This window comes from Peromyscus eremicus, chromosome 9, assembly GCF_949786415.1.
Source record: "Peromyscus eremicus chromosome 9, PerEre_H2_v1, whole genome shotgun sequence".
NCBI lineage: Eukaryota > Metazoa > Chordata > Mammalia > Rodentia > Cricetidae > Peromyscus > Peromyscus eremicus.
The window spans coordinates 88,253,572-88,277,591 of NC_081425.1; the positions used below are offsets into that span (position 1 = coordinate 88,253,572).

Below are 24,020 nucleotides of genomic sequence, written 5' to 3' on the forward strand. Positions count from 1 at the left end.
TGCGGGCCTACGTGCAACATTGTTTTTAGAGGAATAATGGAAATGAATGCAATATCCATCAGTAAGAAACTGACTGAACTCACAAAACAGCCTTGTGACTTTACACTGGATTTTATGTAACCTTCAAACAGCAAAGTAAAGCCAGACTCAGAAAGACAAATATTGAAAGCATGCTTTCTCCCATAAGCAAAATCTAGATTTTATATGTGTGTGTGTAATACACATGATGTACAGTAGAAATATGGAGAAAGGAGTCTAAAGAAAGGGTGAGAAGAATGACAGGATAATGGGAGGGAAAGAAAAAAGACAAATATTGGAAGTTCTCTCTCAAATGTGGAACTTAAAGCAGAAAGGAGACTATCTGGAGGGAGGAAAAGATCCAAGGGAAGGTGACGGGCAAAGCGCAATGTCATAAAGAAACCTAGTAGTTTGGATGCATACTAAAATAACGAAAACAAAACACGTATTATGTGAGTGCTCTTAACCACAGGTCAAGACACTTCTGAGTCCATAGACCTACATGGGACATCTCTATCATGTGCCCCTACCCACATACCAAGGCTCAGAGAACATCACCATCATGGAAAAAATGAAAGGAATGCAGAGTGGAGTGCCGTGAAATGCTGTCTTCTGGTCATGAATCACCCTAGTGAACTCACAGAAGCTGTAACTACCTGCACAAAAATCAAGCCAGTCAACATTCCAGTATGGATGAAGTAAGGGCTCACTAGTCTTCATACCTGAGGTGCTCTTGGCAACTGACTGGTGCTAGAGAAGGGAGAGTCAATTTTATTCAGGGGCATGGCCACTGGAGGCTGCCTATGCCCCAGTGTATGGCCCCTTCCTAAGTACATGCTGGCAGCACTAACTGGACTCAGCAAATTATTTAAAACAACACCCATGTCTGGTGGCTCACAACTGCCTGTAACTTCAGTTCCAGGGGATCTGAGGTGGGTACTGGCACACACTCACATACACACAAATAAAAATAAAACATTTTAAAAGCATGTCTAAAATATGCAAATATAAAATAAGATAGTGAAGTAGAGAAAAGTTTAATAAGAAAATAATAATAAACAGTTAATAGCTAAGGCAAGCAGGAAAGTCTGGCAAAGCTAAAGAAATCTCACAGCTGTGAAACAATATTTATACACTGCAAATATATATTGCTCTCATTGTTAATAAAACTGATTGGTTGATAGCTGAGCAGAAAGAGATTGGGCAAGACAGCCTGACACAGAGAGAATTCTGGGAGGAAGAAGGGCAGAGTCTGGAGTCATAAGCAGATACAGAGGGAGCAGAAGATGAATGTGCTATACCAATAAAGGCACTGCCACATGGCAGAGTGTAAATATGGAAGATAGGTTATCTCCATGTTGGTTATTTGGAAGCAGGCAGTTGGGACAGGAAAACTTCAACTACAGATGGCACACAATGTGGGGCGTAGATCCACATAAGACCTGAAAAAGCTTAAAAAAGGTTCTAAACACACAAAAACAGAGCCAAACTCAGCTTCCTAGTCTCATGTCTCTTGTGCCGGCCATAGTACAGAGATACATCTCCTGGCAGCTACCAGTACACCATAGCTAAGCCACATGGTGGGTTCTTGCAGTATCTCACACGGGCAGTGGTGCAGAGAGGCATCTCTCTCAGCTGCTGCCTGTAGGTTTAAGCTACCAGTGCAAGCTCCACCAGCAAGCTGCATGGTGGGTTTGGGGTTTTTGCTCATGTAGACAGAAAAGGTTACAGATATGCAGTAAGACAGATTCAGATAGAAAAAAAAACCCTCCAAATGGGTTACAGTGTGTTTAAAAATATATGTAGGCTTGGGAGAGAAGAGAAAAAGGGTAGAGAAAGTCCTTAAAAAGGGAATAGAGTAATAATAAGCCATGTAAAGATATAAAATACACAGAGAGACTGGATGCTGTATGTTATTGTGTTGTCTTTGATTTTTTTTTTTTTGGCTGCTAAGAGACACTGAATTATAAAAACTGCTAGATTCAACCAACCTATCTATTTAAAAAAATCTTGATTTCAAAATTTAAGTCAAAAGATGTGTTACTTTGGGAGAGAAGTTATACTTTATTTCTACAGGAAATGAGAAGCTGTGGATTCATTCTGGGTTAAAAAAAAAAGTCAGGTTCGATTGAGGAAGACACCCTGAAATCCTGGCTATAAATATAAAGAAATAAACCTAGAAGAACTACAAGACATGTGATGTATATTTTACCTGTTCAAACATATAACAAAAAAAATCATCTTTGGCTGAGTTACGTACAATGCACAGTCTATACTTGTATTAATGCAGATATTTTTACCTTTAAAATTTTATGTATTTTCAGAGCAAGGGGACCAAACACCAATGAAAACAGATGGCCCAGGTGATCCAGCATTTCAAAATGCTTGTTATAGTCTCCTCAGAATTCTGTATCCAGAACAGCTTCAAGGCTGCTGGTTGATATGATACAGCTTCACATAATACTCCAGTCAGGACTTGACCATAATCCTAAATTTTCTCAGGGTCCCCCAAAGATAACAGTACCCACAAAAAACAGGAAGCAGTCTAGAGAACTATGCCCACATTCCCAAAAGGTGGGTTATGGATATTTATTATCATTTAAGGGGAGTTGGTTACAAGTTGTTATTGGTAATGGTCAGGAAAAAAGCTGAACAAAGGAGATTAGATTCAGGGATCTTGTTCTAAAAAGAAAAGAGGGGGGATATAGAAATGACAGGATAAAAGGATAGATTATTGAATCTACTTTAATACAAAACTATTAATCTTACATATTTTAAAAAATAATTTATTTATTCTTATTTCCTGTGCATTGGTGTTTTGCCTGCATGTATGTCTGTGTGAGGGTGTTGAGTCCCCTGAAACTGTAGTTACAGACAGTTGTGAGTTGCCATGTGGGTGCTGGGAATTGAACTCAGGACCTCTGGAAGAGCAGTCAGTGCTCTTAACCACTGAGCCATCACTCCAGCCCAATCTTACATATTTTACATTGGTATAGATTTTGGTTTATTGATACAAATTTAAAGTTAATTTTGTTATACTGTATGTATATTTATACTCTTGTTTAAGGTATTCTGTTTATGCAGCTCATTTAAAATGTAATATATAATTAAGAAATACAAATTAATAGCCACCTGTAATAGTAAAACTTACAGTCATGTTAGGTATGTTTTCAAGGTCATATACAGATATATTTAGATAGATAGATGGTCTTCAAACACTTCAAAGACCTACAGAATAAGGTATTTCATACGTCTAATAACCTAAGGCTTTTCATGACAGTGAGACACATCTGCTCCTGGCAGCACCAATCTACTTCAGAGAAGATGATGGGCATCAAAGAAACTCCATATGGAATTTGTTTTCTTTATGGCAAAAGCTAGCCACATGGGCAAAGCAACTGTCCTTGCCTCAGTTGCTGACAGTATACTTTCCAACCTGGACCAGCAGGATGCCAGAAAGGCAATTGCCAAACTTTGCCAAGACAAGGTAGGACAGTCCTTCAAAATTCCCTGCTTCACAGAAAAGTCTGTCATATATGCCAGGCCTATAGGCCAGAGTTGGATGCCTCAACATTACAGAGGAATTTGGGTGACTGTCCAGGCAGCCTGATGTCTCTGTCAGTTGGGTAACATTTCATCTTTCTGGGGTCTTTGACAGAGTTAAAGACTAAGTAGTTAAACTTATAGTTTTCCTTAGTTATGATAGAAAGCAAATTAGATGTAAAACTTTGAACTCACAGAGATAGGACAGATAATGGAGTAATTTTCTCTAATTTTTGCCAAATGCAGATAGACTGGATATTGTGACTATTATTCTTACTTGATAACTGTTTTTATTGTACATAATTTTATTAGGTTAAAACCTTCTTTTTTAATTAGACAAATAGGAGGAAATGCTGTGGAACAATATTTGTACACTATAAACATGTACTGCTCTCATTGTTAATAAAAAAACCTAATTGGTCAATAGCTGAGTGGGAAGAGATTGGGTGAGACAGCCTGACACAGAGAGAATTCTAAGAGAGAGAAAGGCAGAGTCTGGAGTCACAAGCAGACACAGAGAGAACAGGCAATGAACATGTCATGCTAATAAAGGTACCACCACATGGCAGAGCATAAATAAGGAATATAGGTTAATTTAAAATGGTTATTTGGGAGCAGGCAGGTGGGTCAGGAAAACTCCAACTGCATCTCACTCCCCACAGGTGACTATTCTTTGTTTGGGAATATGAGAATGAATTCTTCCTATTATTTGGGAACATCATCATTCTTGAGCCGTCCTGATTACAGCACTAGTATTGCTAGGTAAACGCAAAAACATTTTTTTCTTTTCAACCCATGCCACAAACTAGTAACATTTCATTTACTGAAGGGTTTCTAAGTGTTAAACACTATGTAAGTGCTTATTTTGTGTGATTCCCTCACCTCATTATAACCCTATGTAGGGGGAATTGCTCTCTGTGCTCCTATTTCATAGAAGGCAAAAGCAGAGGGCCTAGACTACCAGGGCGAGTCCATTTCACTCCAGGAGGAAACATCCAGATATAAGTAATAAGTTCCATGGATAAAAGTAAATCGAGTCAACGAAAAAGGAGTAAGTCTTAGAAATGGGATCAAAGTATCTGACAGTTGACAGTAGTATGTGCTACACAATTGTATCTTGTCATTTAGATCAGAAAACCTAACTTTCATATATATATATATATTAGAACTGTAAGAAAAGATAGTTTAGTAAGACTTTTGAAAACTATACTGGAGAAGCAGAAAGCCATACAACTAATCAAGTAAGATGTCAGTCATGTTTTCATTCTTCCTGTGTCTATTGTTTATTTCTTTGTTCTGTTTTTGAGATTAACATCTCAAAATATAGTTCAAAAGCTGGGCAGTAGTGGTGCATGCATTTAATCCCAGCACTCAGAAGGCAGAGGCAGGTAGATTGCTGTGAGTTCTAGGCAGCCTGTCTACAGAGTGAGTTCCAGGACAGCCAGGGCTGTTATACAGAGAAACCCTGTCTCAAAAAAACAAAACAAAACAAAATCAAAATATAGTTCAAGCTGACATCAAACTCATGATCCTTCTGCTTCAGTCTCCTGAGTGCTAGGATTAAAGGTCTATGCCACCACATCCAGCTCTGGATCTCTCACCAGTTTAAGAGATGATAAACTTTAACCAATCATAAGCATGCTAAGTATCACAAAACATGTAAAACAATTGCTATTTTATGAAGACAATTATAAAATAATTTCTGACTTACAATGAAGCTAGAATTTAAAATTCACCAAAATGATGTGTTAAACTAATTTAAACTTATAATTTAAATTGTATAAGCTATATTTATTTAATTGCTTAATTATATAAGATGTATGTATCCTAAAGAGCACAGCAAACTGCTCATGATAAGAAAATTCCTGTGCTGACAGCAGGACTCCCCAAAAGCACTTACCTCCATTACTTCTTGCTTTTCATCTGCTGCAAAAATGTTAGGAACTTCACCAGTATTGAGCACACTGTCAACATCTTCTAGGAAAGCTTCCTCTTTAATCTGAGTGTCTGTGATCAGAAAGACTGTCTTCTGGCCCTTCATGCCTACATTTTTTAACAAGGTCTTAAAGGGAAAATGCACTTATAAGCAGAATGCAGTGAACTTGTGTAGGTTTTGCTTCCCCTTCTGTTTATGCATGGGTTTAAGGGTACGTTGATTCTGGTGGGGCTGTCAATCAGGAACTCCATTTCTCCCACACTGTAGGTGGACAACACAAATGACTTAGTGGCCTCAAGCTCCTAGACATAACAATTGGATCAGAGGCATGTGATTAAGAAGGACCCAGTCAAACTATTACCTTAAGGATTGAGACAGACAACACACAGCCCTTGCACTGAGAAGGATGCTTACAAAGGCCAGTAATACTTGGGTCAACTGTGTTGCCTCACGGACTGAGCCAGCTGGAGAAGTGAGACAAATGAAGAACACATCCAGGAGTATAGAGAATTTCTAATCTGGGCCCTTAGATTGAAACAAGTTAAATGACTGTCCACTTCTGAGCACTTACGTCCTATAAATCAATAACTGCCTCTTCTGCTTAAGATAGCTTGAGCTAGGTTGTTTGTTTTTTTTTCCATTTGTTTTTGGCCAATTGTAAACAAAATTCCCACCTTAAATAAAAACATGGACTTAGTAGTCTGATAGAGCTAATTTGCATAGGTCTGTTAAAATTTCAGGAACTTCTTAGGAGATTTTTAGATACAGCCAGGATTAAAATTAAGTGATATAATAATGTTCTTCCCAGAAGCCATTAAGTTAATCAAACAAAAAGTCCAGTCTCTGGTATGAGTTACCTCCCTTGAAGTTGTTGAGCAGGGACTTCCCAGGGATGCCCCCCCCCCCAACAATACAGGCTATTGTCCCTACCCTTGGTCACTCATCAGAACTTGATGGTAAGCCCCTAATATTGACTGGAAACTTTCTCCCTGCTAGCTAGCTTTCATAGTAACTGAAAGGTGCTATGTAGGCTACTGTGAGAGGAAAGGTCATCAACAGTTGTGAACCCTGTGAACCACAATGCCCAATAGTGAAACAGTGGCATGAATATTATGGGGTGCAGGGGATAACCAACAGTTTTATGATTGGATGTAAGGCCTGATCCACAGGAGGGAACTCATACATGGTACTTGTAAACTTGCCCAACAGTCCTTGGTTGGGAAGGTGATTTTCCCTGGGGAAATAACCTTCTAGTGTTATTTTTGATACCTGGACATAACATTCGTGCTGGATAGTTTTATGCCAACTTGACACAAGCTATAAAGTCCTCTAGAGGAGGGAACCTCAATTGTGAAAATGCCTCCACAAGATCAGGCTGTAGGCAATCCTGTAGGGCATTTTCTTAATTAGTGATTAATGAGGGAGAGCCCAGCACATTGTGGACAGTGTCATCCCTAGGCTGGTGGTCCAGGGTTCCATGGTTGAGCAAGCCATGGGAAGCAAGCCAGTAAGCAGCACCCCTCCAGTGCCTCTGCATCAGCTCCTGCCTCTAGGTTCCTGCCCTGTTTGAGTTCCTGCCCTGACTTCCTTTGATGATGAACAACAATATGGAAGTGTAAACCAAATAAACCCTTTCTTCCTCAACTTGCCTGAGGTCATGGTGTTTTGTCACTGCAATAGAAACCCTAACAAAGACAGTATTACATTGCCTCCTAAATACTTATCCTTTTCCTCACAGATTAGTCTGGCTCTCATCCCTCATTAGAGAGTTTTCTTATTATAGTGGATGGTCATTACACAGACTCACAACTACTAAGGTGCAGAGAATAAGTGACTTCGGTGTTCAGCCCATATCACTCCCTTCTCCCTAGGCTCAGGAAACATCACAGAAGAGGGAGGAGATTGACTGTAAGTGCCATAAGCTGGGAATGACTGTTGGGAGATTGTGGTGGACATGACAGGGCTTTTGCTCTCATGAACTCACAGCAACTGCTGCTGTCTGTACAAGACCCTACGGAAATAATATATTCCCGTGAAATAAGTCTCCTCAAACCAGGATGAAGACAGAATCAGTGGCAACGGTGGTAACTTGCATTAGAAAGCCTTGTTCTGCTTTATAAAACATAATATAATTTCCTTTAGCTTCAGTGTCCTCAACAGTGAAACAGCGATAACTATACCTGCTGCATCTCAGTGCTGTCCCTATGGAAGGAGATTATGTAAATAAAGCACTCAGGAGGTGTCCACCACTCACAGCAGGCACCCAATGGATAGGACAGTATTGCCATAACTACCCAAATATACACAGCTGCACAGGCTGACTCCCCTTTTACTAGTCCAAGAATGAACTATCATCATTTTTCACACTAGATATCTTCATAATTTTACCTTCATATCCTCTCTCCACTCATTCATCCCGTAACTCTTAGAAATTTCTGGTTGGAAAATCTGCATTTTTGCCATGGAGGTGGCTAGACGAGTTAAAGACTGCCGACCACTTCCTCCAAGCCCGATAAGCAACGCATTTCCGCCAGACTGCTTTAGAATGCGGCATATTCTTGATAAATGTTCCAAAACATACCTACAAAAAATAAGTTATTATCCATAGCAATACATGTACATTTCCTTACCTTTTTATTATAAGTATTTTATAACATCATGTTGTGCTATAAATATACACAAAATTTACTGAAAAACTACAGCATGCAGGAGCTGGGGCTGGGGAAGTTCTTGCCTCACAAGCTTGATGACCTTAGTTCAAATCTCCAGACTCACATAACAGCTGGATGCCACAAACATTTGGTATTCCAGCACACCAACGGGAGATGGGGGCACAGATCTGAGAATCCCAGAGGCTCATGAAGCCAGCTAGCGGGGCTGATGCAGCGGCAAACAGGTCCTGTCTTAAACGAGGTGGGAGGGGGAGGATGGACACCTGGAAGCTGTCCTCTGAGCTCCACACTCTGACCGGAAAACCAGGAGCTGCTTTTTATTAACACAGATTAAGGGAACTGTTGGCTGAAACAGGCAACTTAATAAAATCCTGATGTTTTATATTGTAATACATAGGATAGGTATTTACTATATTTTCTGTTTTAATACTCAGGAAAATTCAGAAACAAAGTATCCAACACATACATAAATGCAAAACATAGGTACCTAAACACAACAAGACTCATTCTTCTCTTGTGAGTTTGATTGTACTCATCCAGACACTGGTCAACAACATCATTAAACTGGTTAATATTTGGAATTTCAATGTAAGTTCGATCATCTCCTTCAAGATCAGGGTTCATATAATCCCCAAACATGAGACTTCTTAAGTCTTCTTCAGTTACCTATAGAATATAAATCAGAAAGTTATAAAAGTTAAATTACAAAGTGAATTTAATAAATAATACAAAACTTTGTTTTATTTATGTCATGAGTTGACTACTAGCTAATCACTTTTAATATTAAGATAGCAAATAATATTTTGCATAAAATTAACACCTAAGATGATAACTTTATGTGGCAAAAAGAAAATTTTGTTACTTTTTCTATAGACTGGGAATCAAAAGACTTGTTTGTTTTTATTTTGTGAGTGTTTTGCTGGTATGTATCCAAGTGTACTGTGTGTGTATGCTATGCCCGAAGAGGCCAGAAGAGGTCATCATATCTCCCAGAGCGGGAGCTACAGGTGGTTGTGAGCTGCCACGAGGGTGCTGGGAATCAAACCCGGTCCTCTGCAAGAGCAGCCAGTGCTCTGAACTGCTGAGCCACCTCTTCAGATGCTTTTTCTATAGACTGGAAAGTCATCTTTTCCAACTTTCTTTGTTAAAAAGAGTATACTAGTTGATATAGCAATGCTATGTGCCCTGTACCATCCCATTAACAGCCACCGCAGAGTAACCTAAATAACTAAATAACTCTAACTATCCTCTATATCACATGCATTCTTCTACAGACTAATCTCAAAATAAACTCCTACCCATAAGAAAAAGTAAAAAGGATACGTTCAATATAAAGCAAGTACATTTTTGCAAAGGTTCATTAATTACTAAGGAGATCCCACTTTAACCTGACATGTTTTTAATCACTAACCACACTTACTGGAGCATTCTCTTTTCGAAGATGAAAAAAGACAGTATCAAACGGCTCCTTAAAGTGGTCCTTCACAACAGTTTTAATTAATCTGAAGAGCCAATTTCGATCTTCATCATTAATGAGGCGATCATAAAACACGCGGAGAACCTCATGCACAAACAGACGGACCATGGTGTGCTTGCTCTCTACAGCATCTTTCTCAATGAGCAAGCAACCTCGGATGACACGTGAGAAATCACGCAAATTGAAAGTATAATGAGATTTTGCAGGAGTGGGCAAAAGATTTTCCATAGATTGCTTATATATCTGTGAAGAAAAAAATGCAACAATTCGAAAATGAAATACCTATAATTAACAGCCCTAACAAATAGTATAAACAACATTTCACTTATCCTATTAGATGATATCACTTTGGAAACCACATAAATATTGAGCCTAGCATGGAGTATATGCTCATTTTGGTCCAGAGCACTCAACCAGGTACTGTGAAGCCAAGTGAACTTGGGTTCCATCCCTCTCACTTTGGTTCCCGTTGGATGTCATTGTCCCACATACAGGGGACCTGAGGTTATTAAGCAGTTTAAAATTGCAACAGAAACTAAAATCAGGTAACTCATTCTAAAGCATCCCAAATAGAGAGGAAAAAATAGTGTCTTTGAGATGGCCACTGAGTTTAAATCAATCAATTCTCTCTCTTCCCTTCTTCCTGTTAGACTCTGACTCCTTTTCTTCCTCCTCTATCTTAACTGGCAAGATATAGAAACAAAGTGTATCTTTCCTAAAGCTCTATTCGTCATCGGAAAGTTACTGCTCTCTTTAAAAAGGTTAGTTAATTTTTAAATATATCCTGACAAAAAGAATGACAAAATTATTTTTCACTTGGATGTGTTTTGTGGTTTATCCCCCTGTCTACCCATGGTAAGTCTCTAATGCTTTAAAGTGAGAGAAAAGGTATCTCTTCTACCTAGCCAAAGCCCGTTCATTCCAAATAATATTTGAAATATTGTATTTTACAAATAAAAGCACTTTCCTGTATCAGAATTAATCTTCCACTCAATCATGGTTTGAATCTGAAATGCTCCCACCAAAGGCTCTCGTGTTAAAGGCTTGATTGGCAGAAGATGGGCTTTGGGAAGAGATGAGATTCTGGGCTCTTATCTAATGATAGGTTCATAGCACAGTGGCATTATCAGAGATGGATGAAACTACAAGGTGAGGCTAGTGGGAGGAAGTAAGTCACTGTGGCCACGCCTTTGAAAGATACACCTTGTACCCAGACCACTCTATCAAGCTCCCAGACAGCCTAGTTTGGTGACATTATCCCCAAATTACCTTCGAGTGCACTGTTTTCCTTTTTAATACATGATATGAGGCTGGTTCTGGCTTCTGAGTGAGGTCAGATAACACATCCTGAACAAACCAGGAGGTGTTCTTTGACCACATGGGCCTAAGGTTTTTTTATTCCCGTCCTTGCATGCTCTAATTTTTCACTGTAATGTGTGTGGTCTGAGTAAAAGTAATATATATATAAGCTGCTTACATTTCTTTTTTTAAGAAAAAATTACAGCCACAAGACCAGACCAGTTCCTAGCCTGTCATCAAAGAGGCTTTCTCTAGCACCTCTAGCCAAACACTGGGCAGAGCTTGGGGAACCCCACAGAAGAGGCGGAGGAAGGATTGTAGGAGCCAGAGGGGTTGAGGACACCAGGAGATTACAGCCCACAAAATCAACTAAGCAGAGCACACAGGGGCTTCAGAGACTGAAGCAGCAATCGTGGAGCCTGCATGGGTCTGCACTAGGTCCTCTACATATATGTTATGGTTGTTAGTTTGGGGGTTTTGTGGGATTCCTAAAAATGGGAGTGGGGGTGTCTGTGACTCTTTCGCTTGCTTTGGAACCCCTTTCCTCCTACTGGGTTGCCTCATCCAGCCTTGATATGAGGGTTTGTGCCTAGTCTTATTACATCTTGTTATGCAGTGTTCGGTTGATATCCTTGGGAGACCTGCTCTCTTCTGAAGGAAAATGGAGGAACAGAGGACCTGCGGGAGAGGCGAGGTGAGGAGGCTGGGAGGAGTAGAGGGAGGGAAGGCTGTGATTGAGATGCATTGTTATGAGAGAATGTTGTGGAATATTATTTTAAGACGTGTTACATTTGTTTGTGCTGTGGAATATTTGCTCAGTGATGCAAAGATGCATTGCATCCTTTTATGTTGCATTTGTTTAACTCTGTGAAGCTGTGTTGTTGTGCCTGTCTAAAACTCCTGATGGTCTAATAAAGAATTGAACAACTAATATTGAGGCAGGAGAAAGGACAGGCGGGGCTGGCAGGCAGAGAGAATAAATAGGAGGAGAAATCTGGGAGGAAAAGAATGAAGGAGCAAGAGAACAAGGAGAGGAGGATGCTAGGGGCCAGCCACCCAGCCACCCAGCCACCTAGCCACCCAGCCAGCCACGGAGTAAAAGTGAAAGTAAGATTACAGAAGTAAGAAAGAGAGAAAGCCCAAAGACAAAAGGTAGATGGGATAATTTAAAGTTAGGAAAAGCTGGCTAGAAACAAGCCAAGCTAAGGCCAGGCATTCATAAATAAGAATGAGACTCCGTGTGTGATTATTTGGGAGCTGGGTGGTGGGCTCCCCCCAAAAGAGTAAAGAGCCTAAAGAGTAAGAGTAAAAAACAGCCAACAACATTTTGGCTGTGTGGGGCAAGAGTAAAAGAAAATCCAACAATAAGAGAAGAATAAATAAAAAGAAAACAAGTGTGAAGAACAAGAAGAAGACAGAAAAGAGACAATTTAACAAATAGCACAGTGAGAACCTAATTATCAAGGAAATGATTACGACATGGCAGGCACTGGTTATGGGCAAATTCCTTACAATAACCTTAGGAAACATATCTCATTTTAGTGATTAAACACTGGGACTCCAAAAGGTCAAACGGCTTGTTTTGGGACATCCAGCTAGGGATAGCAGCCAAGGCTCAACTCCAGTTAGATTCTCTGCTTTCAAAATCTATCGTCTTCCTGCTCTTAAAACTGTCTGAACAGGATCTCTGACAATGGAAACCAAAGATGGCTAAGGGAACGGCGTTTTTAAAGAAGACCAAGTAAGGGTGGCATCTGACACTAACACATCTTCCGTCGTATTACTTGCTCACCTCCATAGTCCCACTGACTATTTGGTGTCCAATTGCAAAGTACTCTGGAGAGAAATCACGAGACCTAAGGTAGAATGCCACGATTGATGAGAAGATTCGGACCATGGTTTCATCACTGAAAGTATTGATAGTGCAGATGTTGAAATGTCGAATGAAACGGGGAGTGACTGCGTTCCTTCCTCCACCTGGAGGACCCATGGCTGCTATCAGTTCTATATCAACCAGTGTGATTTTACTGGTGTCCTTAAGGTCATACCTGTCACACACAAAGACAAAGAAAGAGAAGACAGAATGAAGCACAAATAGCCTTAGAAATTTAAACTTAGCTTTAGCTTTTGTAAGGGGAATAACTCTTAGATAAGGTTTCAAGTAGAAGAAAATATTCTACTCCTCCTGTCAGGGATGCTAACTCTGTTTCCCTTCTCCTGCCTTTCCCCTTCTTTCCACGCTTCCTTACAGTTTGATTCTGTAAATCTTCCTTTTCTCTGGAAGTGTTGCTGCAATGTACTTGTAGCTGGTTATTTTAGGGGTGGCTGCTCCACTTTGCCTAGGATGAGTCTGGTGTGCGCTTGTTATTCTCAGCAGTGTCTCAGTTTGAAGTATACATCACTCTGGTCATGGTAAAGTCCTGATCTTCTTACCATCTGGGATCTTATCTTTAGAGTGCAATAACAATGTCTACATATTACCTACACATTTTGTATACAGAGAGGACTCCATTACACAAACATAAAGCTTCAAAGAAGTCCTCATCAGATATCTAAACAACAAAATTTAGTTGGCTATTTTCAACAGGTGGTTAAGTTCTTTAATACTGAAGCTTTCATCAGAAGGTGTGAAGAGTGGGGAGCTGGGTTCAAAGGCCTTGCAAAAAATAGTGGTTTTATAACAAATAATGCTACGACATCCACATGTAGAAAAATAATTTTTTTTTTTTTTTGGTTTTTCGAGACAGGGTTTCTCTGTGTAGCTTTGCGCCTTTCCTGGAACTCACTCTGTAGTCCAGGCTGGCCTCGAACTCACAAAGATCCACCTGCCTCTGCCTCCCGAGTGCTGGGATTAAAGGCGTGCGCCACCACCGCCCAGCCAAAAAATAAATTTAAACACTGACTTTATACACCTTTCAGAACAATTAATTCAAAATGGACCACAGACCTAAATATTAAGTGCGAAACCATCAAAGTCTTAGAAGATAACGTTGGAGAAAAATGTAAATGACATTAGGTAAGTCAGTTTTTAAGTTATGATAACAAAGGCCCAAACTGTGAAAGAAATAATTGAAAAGGTGATCTTCATTAAAATAGAAATTTCTATTTGTAAAAGACAATAAAGAAGAAAAGACATAGATTAGGAGAATTCAGACTAGCTTCCTGAGTGCTGGGATTATGGGAGTGTATTCCATACTCATTTTAAAACCGAACACTGTATTACCATAACAATTTGTGAAGGTTAGTTTTAATTGTCAAAATCTAGAATCCCTCAGACCTCGGAGGATATCTATAGGAGATTGTCTTAATTACATTAATTGAGGTGGGAAATCCTGTCCACTTTGGGCAGTACCATTTCCTAAGCCTGGGATCCTGGGCTGTGTAAGAGTGGAGAAAGCAAGCTCTCACGCCTGTATTCTCCTCTGACTGCTGATGGACTGTGAGTAGCTGCTTTAAGTTCCTGATGCCCTGGTTTCTCTCTACCATGGCAGACTGTAACCCAGGAAAGCTAAAATAAGCTCCCTTTTTCTTTAAGTTGGTTTTGACAAAGTATTTTATCATAGCAACAGGGGAAGAAATTAAGATACTCATTACACTAGCTATTTTTGTAGTTGGTGTTTATCTAATGCAATTTAAAACATATCCACATAATATTTTCAAACAACTGTCTATAGAAGTATTATTAGTTGTCCTGAAAACAAGCAAGATATCCTCAACAGACGAGTGGACTAATAAACTATGGAACATCTATATAAAGGAATATTAACTCAGCACTAAGAAACACTTGCTACGTGAAAGGAGCCAGTCTATAAATGCCACTCACTTGGTTTTTTTGTTTTGTTTTGTTTTTAAATAAAGAAGCCAGAATAGACAATGGAAAAAAGAAAGTATCAACAAATGGTGCTGGTCTAACTAGATGTTAGCATGTAAAAGAATGCAAATAGATCCATATTTATCACCCTGCACAAAACCCACGTCCAAATGGATCAAAGACTTCGACCTAAAACCAGACACACTGAACCTGTTAGAAGGGAAATTGGGGAATAGCCTTGAATGCACTGGCACAGGAGACAACTTCCTGAACAGAACACCAATAACACGGGGACTAAGATCAACATTATGGGACCTCATGCAACTGAAAAGCCTTTATAAAGCAAAGGACACAGTCAGTAGGACAAAACAGCAGCCTACAGAACGGGAAAAGATTTCCACCAACTCCACATCCAATAAAGGACTAATATCCAAAATATGTAAAGAAATCAAGAAACTAGATATCAACAAATCAAATAATTAAAAGATGTGGTACAGACTGAAACACAGAATTATCAATAGAGGAATCTCAAATGGTCGAAAAACACTTAAAAGCAAATCAAAACTACTGTGAGATTCCATCTTAAACCTGTCAGAATGACTAAGATAAATAACACAAGTGACAGCTCATGCTGGCAAGGATGTGGAGTAAGGGGAACACTTATCCACTGCTGGTGAGAGTGCTAACTTGTACAGCCACTACGCAAATCAATAAGGCAGTTCCTCAGAAAATTGGGGATCAATCTACCTCAAGACCCAGCTATTCCAGTCCTGGGCATATACCCAAAGGATGTCCGTCCTACCACAAGGACATTTGCTCAGCTATGTTCATAGCAGCATTATTCATAGTATCAAGAAATTGGAAACAATGTTGATGTTCTTCAACCAAAGAATGAATAAAGAAAATGTGGTACATTTACACAATGGAGTATATTACTCAGCTGTTTAAAAAAATGACTTCGTGAAATTTGCAGGCAAATGGATGGAACTAGGGAAAAAAATCACCCTGAGCAAGGCAACTAGACCCAGAAAGAAGAACATGATATGTGCTCACTTACACATGGATATTAGGTGTTAATAAAGGATAATCCCACTACAATCCACAGACCCAGAGAGGCTAAGTAACAAGGGTAGTTCTAAGGAGGACATATGAATCTTCCTGGGAAGAGGAAATAGAATAGATTATGTGGGTGGACTGGGGGTAGGTGTGGGAACAGAAGGGATGGTGGAGAAGGGAGGGATGGAGGAAGAGATGACTGGAACTGGGGGGCATTTAACGAGTGATATAGAAACCTAGTGCAGTGGAAACATCTTAGAACCTATGAGGGTGACCCTAGTGAGGACTCCTAGTAAGGGAGGATAAAGAGCATAAACCAGCCATCTTCAGGAACCAGGCAAGCCTTCCAGTGGTAGGACTGGGACACTAGCCCAGCCACAAAACCTTTGACCCACAACCTGTCCTGCCTGAAGTGCTGAGGTCTAATTTGAGGCCCGGGCCACAAGAGGGAGCCCATGACTGACACTGCCTGGACCAGGAACTTGAAGCTGAATAGCCCAGAGTCCTAGGACAGAACCAAACACGACCGGCAAAAAAGAAAAAAAGAGTCAATGAAATGATTCCTAATGCTGTTCTGCTGTACTCATAGATCAGAGCCTAACCCAGTCATCGTCAGAGAGGCTTCCTCTGGCAGCTGATGGGAGCAGATGCAGAGACCCACAGCCAGACATTAGCCAGAGTTTGGGGAACACTGTGGAAGAGGGGGAGTAAAGAAATGAAAGTTAGTAGTTAGACATTACAATAGAACTTGTAGTCATATTAGGTATGTTTTCAAGATTGAGCAGATATATTTTAGATAGACAGGTTATCTTCAAACCCTTCAGAGAACTACAGAATATGGCATTTAAATGTTTTAATAACTTAGAAAATTTTTCTTTTTTGTTATGACTATGAGACATGTCGGCTCCTGGCAGTACCACTCTACTTCAGAGAAAATATGGGCATTGAAAAAACTGCAATTGGAGTTAACTTTCATTGTGGCAAAAGTTAGCCACTGGACAACAAAGTATCCTTGAATCAACTGCTGACAAACAGGACAGACAAGACACGAAACCAATGACTACTGATTCTTGTGAAAACAAGTGTGGTTATGGCTTTATCAAAAGGCATCTTCTGAGGCCAGGACAATATGGCACCATCCCTGAAGTGGCCTTCGCAATCCGGAAAAGGTACAGTGCCCTTTTCTTCAAAGGCAGCTGAACAGGCAGTGGGCCGATGGCTTCTGATGTGCAATGGAACAGCAGCTGAAACAGTTATTCTTGAAGAGTAACTAAGCTCATGCCTCTCAATAGTAGACTGGCATTTAATAGAGGGATGTGGAGAAGAACGGGATGCTGAGATGAAGCACATACACACATAGCCAAGAAGAATGGACAGCTGAATTCAAAAAACATCAACAATTTCCAGAATTTAAAAATCCTAAATCATGACATGACACTAGTGGAATTCAGGTGTTTCTGGTGCATGGACTGCTCTCACCCAATGTGAGGTTGAACTGTTGACCTTGTGTACATCCTACTTCACAAATGAGTCTGTCAGATACGCTAAGCCTATAGGCTGAAGATGATGCCCCAACACTGCGGAGAAACCTCAGGTGACTGTCCAGGCAGCTGGCTGTTTCTGTCAACTCACAATTTTTTGGAAGTTGCTTGCATGTACTTCCTGTTTTTATTTTTGTTAGCTAATATTATTTCCTTCTTGGGTCTCTGAGGGAGTTGAAGACTAGTTAGTTATAGTTGAAGACTAGTTAGGATAGAAAGTGAATTAGATACAATAGGATAGATAATGGAATTATTTTCTCTGAATTTGTCAAATACAAATGAACTAGACATTGTTTAGGTATTTACTACTTGTATATATTATATATAGTTATTGTACTTTTGTATATAGTTTTTCTTATGTTAGTTATAAGCTTTTTCCTTTTTTCTTTTTATTAAAATAGAAAAGGGGATTACATAAAATTCCATCTCCAACAGCTCTGGCAATGAACTGGCCCACCAACTGTGGTGCTCAAGGAGTATCCAATGCTAATTCAGGTAGATCCTTCAACAACTTATCAAATGACTTCTCCACATCATTTGTGCTCATTACTGTCCCACAAAGGTCAGAAGGCAGCTTGGATGTCATTTCCTGATGACTGGCCTTCCCCTCCAATGCTAAGGACACTGCTAACACAGGCACTCCACTTTTCATTTCACCAAGGTTTAAATCTCTTAACATTTCCGCAACTTCATTGGTATCTCCATGCTCAAAGTACTCTTGTATAATTGGTGTTAAAGTCTTCTCAAATGCTGTCTCATCCAGAGGCAAAACCACAGTTTCATAAACACAGTTCTCCTGGTCATCATCATAGTTCGGGTCTTTCACATCAACCTCCTCCACATCATACACCTGTCCAGGTGTACCCCAGACACCCTTGCCTCCTGCACCACCTTTTGGACTGGTGGGCACAGTCACTCCACTTCTAATGACTTCACTTCCATTATCACTGACGGAGTCGCCTCTGCCAGAGTCCCGGGACGAGCTTTTCCGTAGTCGTCTTTTTGCCTTGGCATTGATTCTAGCTTCATTAATAGAGGACGTGGAAATCCAATTCCCATTTATTTCATTCTTTATGTCCTCAGTGCCAGCATATCGATACTTACAAAGGAACTGTAGGTTGTGTACAGGCTAGAGCTGCTTTGGATAAAGCTACTGTGCTTCTGAGTATGTCTAAAGGTGGAAAGCGCAAAGATAGTGTGTGGGGATCTGGAGGCGGGCAGCAGTCTGCCAATCACCTTGTTAAAGAGATTGATAGGCTGCTTAAAGAGTATTTACTCTCTGGAGATATCTCTGAAGCTGAACACTGCCTTAAGGAGCTGGAAGTACCTCATTTTCACCACGAGCTTGTGTATGAAGCCATTGTAACTGTTTTAGAATCAACTGGACAAAATGCATTCAAGATGATCTTAGATTTATTAAAAATCCTTGTGGAAGTCTTCTACCATTACCATAGACCAAATGAAAAGAGGTTATGAGAGAATTTACAATGAAATTCCAGATATTAATCTGGATGTCCCACATTCATACTCTGTGCTGGAGAGATTTGCAGAGGAATGTTTTCAGGCTGGAATCATTTCCAAACAAGTCTGAGATCTTTGTCCATCAAGAGGAAGAAAGCGTTTTGTAAGTGAAGGAGATGGAGGCCGTCTTAAACCAGAGAGCTGCTGAACACAAGAACTCTTACAATCTTAGGTGTGATAATGGCAGATCTGAACTGTAAGAGTTGTTAGTGCAGTTTTTTTTTTGGGGGGGGGTCGGGTAACAAGGCATTTCTGAAATTTTATAAACATACATTTAATGGGGATTTTTGAAGGAAGTATTTTCTCTTTCTTTCTTTCTTTCTTTCTTTCTTTCTTTCTTTCTTTCTTTCTTTTTCTTCCTTTGAGGGGAAATTAAAGGAGGCACAGCAGAGTAACCAACCACTTAAGTGTGGACTATTCTGATAAGCTACTTTTTCTAAGTGCCATGTTTATGACCTAATCATTCCAAGTTTTGCATTGATGTCTGACTGCTACTCCTTTCTTTCAAGGACAGTGTTTTTTTTGTAGTAAAATCACTGGTTTATACAAAGCTTTAGTTAGGGGTGAAGTGACACTACTAAGCCCCATGTTGGCTGCTGCTGTGGAAATGCTGTGCTTTGGGAGTAAACACACACACACACACACACACACACACACACACACACACATTTTTGTCTTAAAGAATTTTTAAAAGACGAGTTAGTCATGAGACTTTTTCATCTTTCCAGGGAACATATTGATTGGTCTTAAATACTAGACAGTTAAGTAAATGGTGGCTGGAACATCTATTTTTCTACAAAACTGGAAAAATGGACCCGGTTCTACGAGAATGTACAACAAAATAAACCGTGAAGCAGTGTTGACTCTTAAAAAAAAAAAATAGAAAAGGGGAAATATGGTGATATTTTATTTGTATTAAAATGTTATTTGTATGTTAATAAATTAAGTTGCCCGGGGTCAAAGCTATTAGCAAGCCATAGGAAAGCAGGGCAGTGGTGGCATACGCATGTAATCCCAGCACTTAGTAGGCAGAGCTAAGTAAGTCTCTGTGTGTTCAGGGATACAGCCAGTATTGGATACACATGCCTTTAATCTCAATACCAATCATAGAAAACCTGGAGGCCTATACAGACAGGCCGTGACGAGGCGGTCATGTGGTTGGGTTTACAACCAATGAGAAGGCAGAACAGAAACTCTATATAAAGACTTTAACACAGAAAGTAGCTCTGGTTCGGAGAGGTAGGACTACCGCAGGAGGAAGGGTAAGGTTTTAGCTCTTAGCTCTGACCTCTTGGCTTTCTTCTTTGCATTGGTTCTGTGTTTCTTATTTAAAAAGATGGTTGGTTACATCTACAGGGGAGGAAGGATTGTAGGAGCCAGAGGGATTGAGGACACCAGGAGAACAGGTCCACAGAATCAACTAAGCAGGGCTCACAGGGGTTCACAGAGACTGGAGTGTTAATCACAGAGCCTGCATGGTTCTGCACTAGGTCCTCTACATATATTGGTAGCTTGGGTTTTTTTGTGGAACTCCTAAGAGTGGGGTTGTATGCGCGCGCGTGTGTGTGTGTGTGTGTGTGTGTGTGTGTGTGTGTGTGTGTGTGTGTGTGCTTGCTCTTGGGACCCTTTTCCTCCTACTTTGCCTCATCCAGCCTTGATATGAGGATTTGTGCCTAGTCTTATTGCATCTTGTTATGCCATGTTTGGTTGATATCCCTGGGAGGCCTACCTACTCTTTTCTGAAGGAAAACAGAGGAGGAGTGGATCTGGAGAAGAGGGGCAATGGGGGTGGGGGAGCTGAGAGGAGTGGAGGGAGGGGAGGCTGTGGTAGGGATGTACTGTATGACAGAAGAATAAATAAAAAGAAAAAAAGACTTTAATTGAATTACTTACCAGTGTCCACAATCAAAAAACTGTCGTAATAACTCAATAGGAGGTTGAGCTCCATATTTCTCCAATGAAGGCATGTTCATATCATCTATAAACACTATACATTTCTTTCCCATAGGTGGTCCAAATACTCCCTTGCGCCTTTTGTCCAATCTAGACATAATGATGTTCTAAAAATTTAAAAAGAAAAGGTATATTTACCTATGAAAATATTACAAATTTACTATTATCATCATTGATTAAGTCAATATTAAGATCTATGCAGCCAGTATCCATGGTATACCAGTAGCAGCTACCATTTGTTAATTAGTCAATAACTTAACATAAAAAATTAACATCAGAAAAAAGGACTGAACAACCTTTGAGAGGAAATAATGTTATGTGCGTAATTACTCTGAGCTACTCTTACTTAAAATGATACTAAACTTTAAACTTGACATCAATTCAAATAACATCTGTTGAAGCTCTCCCTTGCTCTTAGATTTATAACAGGTGTTTACATGTCAAGCTTGCATTACATATACACATGTATAATTCTATAATACTTTTCACACTGGATACCCCTTTACCTAAGGTTTAATTAAAAGCATTAATTTTTCCAACCTTTGTTGGATTTTTAAGGTCAACATAAATGTATATGCTTTTTAAATATTTCTGGTAATTTTTAAACTTGCTTGGACATTGTAAAACTGAATAGCAAGATTATTTTATTTAAAAATTTTACAGTACTCTAACTTTGCATGACTTTGAAATGAAGATAAATCTCTTGGCTGAAAACAACAGAAATAGGGTTGGGGAGAATAAGTAGGCACAAATTTAGGAACAGATGCTAAATGTGGCAATTACAAGAAGCTTCATGAAATAGCTTCAGCTTGTTGCATTTAGGGGCCAAAGAAGGTCATGCAATATATCATGGTTGGACCAATCAAGTGAGCAGCAAATGTCCTTAAAAGTCATCCAGCAGAGTACAGGAAACAACTGGATATTCTCCTATGCCCGCCCACTACTCTTGTATGCACACACATGAGCGTTTCTTACACTTTATTCTCCAGGTGAGTCAACTGTTGCTTCTCAAGCCACAATTAGTGACAAATCTTAATAAAGGGCTAATGCAAAAGCGTTATCTTTTTATTCATAGATTTACAAAGCTGCATGTTTAACATATAACTAAATATTTTAATGTTTATCAAATAAGATAAAGCATAATGCTTATAAGGCCAAGTTCCTGGCTTTATACTAACCTGAACCTGATTCGCACTGGTCCGTGCAGAGAAATTGACATAGAAAGGGAAGTACTTGTCTTTTTCCAAGTGATTCATTAGCTTATCCTTCACATACACTGACTTTCCTGTACCAGTTGGACCCACAAAAAGCAGTGGCCTTTATGAAAATAATGAATAACATAATTCAAAATGGAAGAAAGTAGGAGAGCATTTTTATGGAAAGAAACTCAAATAAGTATTTAAAAAACCTTTAAATAGTAGTTAAGTCATTTCTATCTAAAACTCCACATGCATATAATTGTTCGTGAAAGCCCAGTAAAGGTAGGACCAAGGCAGCGGCTCAGCAGGTGAAAGCACTTGCCTTGCAAGTCTGATGCCCTGAGTTTGGATCCCTGGAACACATGTAACAAGGGACCTGGAAGCTGGTGTCTGCAACCCCAGCATTCCTACTGTGAGATGAGAAGCAGAGACAGGAGCATTCTCCAAAAGGTTACTGCCCTACTAGTCTGGAGACACTGAACCTGTATGTAAAACGCATAGACTTGTGGGGGGGTGGTTGGTTGTATGAGTACATATGTATGTGTAGACATGCACAGGCACAACACATGTATGGAGTTCAGAGACGACCATGGTAGTATTCCCAGGTACTTCCCACCTTTTGTTTGAGACAGGGTCCCTCAGTGGCCTAGAACTTTGCCAAGAAGGCTAGGCTAGCTGGCCCATATGCTTTCAGGGTTCAGCCCGTGTGTGTGTGTCTCTCTCTCTCTCTCCCATCTTGCCATGGCTGTGACTACAAGTGTGCACCATCATGCCCATTGCTTTTTAGATGGAGTCTGGTTCCACACGCTTAGGAAGTAAAACTTTACTGACTGAGCCATTTCCCCATCCCAGAATCTATAGCTTTTCAATAGTAACACTACAAGTGAATTTTGATGACTTAAAAGGCACTAAACTATAGTTCCGTTAAAACTTTGCAGTGAGTAATAAGAAAGCTGAATTCTAGGTTTTCCAATAACAGTAGCTATCATTTAGAACATGTTAATTAGCTCCCAGCCACAGTCTCAGCTGCCTGAAACTCAATGACCTTAAAGTTTACTTTAAAAAATGCTACCATTTTATTAGAATGGTACTGTTACATTTAGAATTCATGTTTACAGTAGAGTTTCTTACTTTGCATAGGTAATACTCAAATCCATTAGGAAAGTATATCTTATTGTGTCCATTGTAGGAACTATGATGTCTTGAATCTTGGTACGTTTGTCTTCTAAACTAGAACTTTTAATTAATTCATTCCAATGGAGCCAGCGACCCCGGTTTTTTAACTGTAAGAGAAAATGTTTTAAAATATTATAACTATGTACTTGCTACATCTGAAAGAATCTGTTCAATACTTACAACACTTGCTTCTTAAAATTTGAGCCCTTAGCCAGGCGGTGGTGGCGCATGCCTTTAATCCCAGCACTCGGGAGGCAGAGGCAGGCGGATCTCTGTGAGTTTGAGGCCGGCCTGGGCTACCAAGTGAGTTCCAGGAAAGGCACAAAGCTACACAGAGAAACCCTGTCTTGAAAAACAAAACAAAACAAAACAAAACAAAACAAAAAAAAAAAAATTTGAGCCCTTAGATAAAACATAACAACTGTAACACAATGACATTTTACCTGTTGACAAGGAAAAGTTAACTCAGTTGAAAGATGGGTAAAGAACAGAAACAAGCTGTTTACAGAAGAATAAAGACAAATGGGCTACGGCAGCTACTACAGTAAGGATCTGCAACCTGAGATAACATCGAGAGTCCATTAACACTCACAGCCAGAGCCTCCATTCCTGGATGACTAGCACTGGAAAAGGGACTTACTGTCTTTTTTTTGAAAAGTAAGTTTTATTAAGAATTCTAAATCAGGGAGAGATGGCTCAGTGCACAAGAGCACTGGCTGTTCTTCCAGAGGACCCAGGTTCAGTTTCCAGCACCCACGTGTCAGCTCGCAACTGTAACTCCAGTTCCAGGAGATCTGATGCCTTCTTCTGACTTCTCT

General features: G+C 39.8%; 1 protein-coding gene across 1 annotated transcript in view; it reads right to left on the reverse strand.

Moving 5' to 3' along the window:
* Dnah12 (dynein axonemal heavy chain 12) overlaps nucleotides 1-24,020 on the reverse strand; it is a 157,868-nt gene that overhangs the window by 65,627 nt on the left and 68,221 nt on the right. The window contains exons 36-43 of the mRNA XM_059273985.1: nucleotides 23,158-23,309; nucleotides 22,006-22,144; nucleotides 20,768-20,934; nucleotides 12,738-12,993; nucleotides 9,590-9,889; nucleotides 8,657-8,835; nucleotides 7,886-8,078; nucleotides 5,462-5,623 (exon numbers count right to left, since the gene is read on the reverse strand). Coding sequence (XP_059129968.1) covers nucleotides 5,462-5,623; nucleotides 7,886-8,078; nucleotides 8,657-8,835; nucleotides 9,590-9,889; nucleotides 12,738-12,993; nucleotides 20,768-20,934; nucleotides 22,006-22,144; nucleotides 23,158-23,309 — 1,548 coding nt within the window. The remainder of the gene's footprint in view (nucleotides 1-5,461; nucleotides 5,624-7,885; nucleotides 8,079-8,656; nucleotides 8,836-9,589; nucleotides 9,890-12,737; nucleotides 12,994-20,767; nucleotides 20,935-22,005; nucleotides 22,145-23,157; nucleotides 23,310-24,020) is intronic.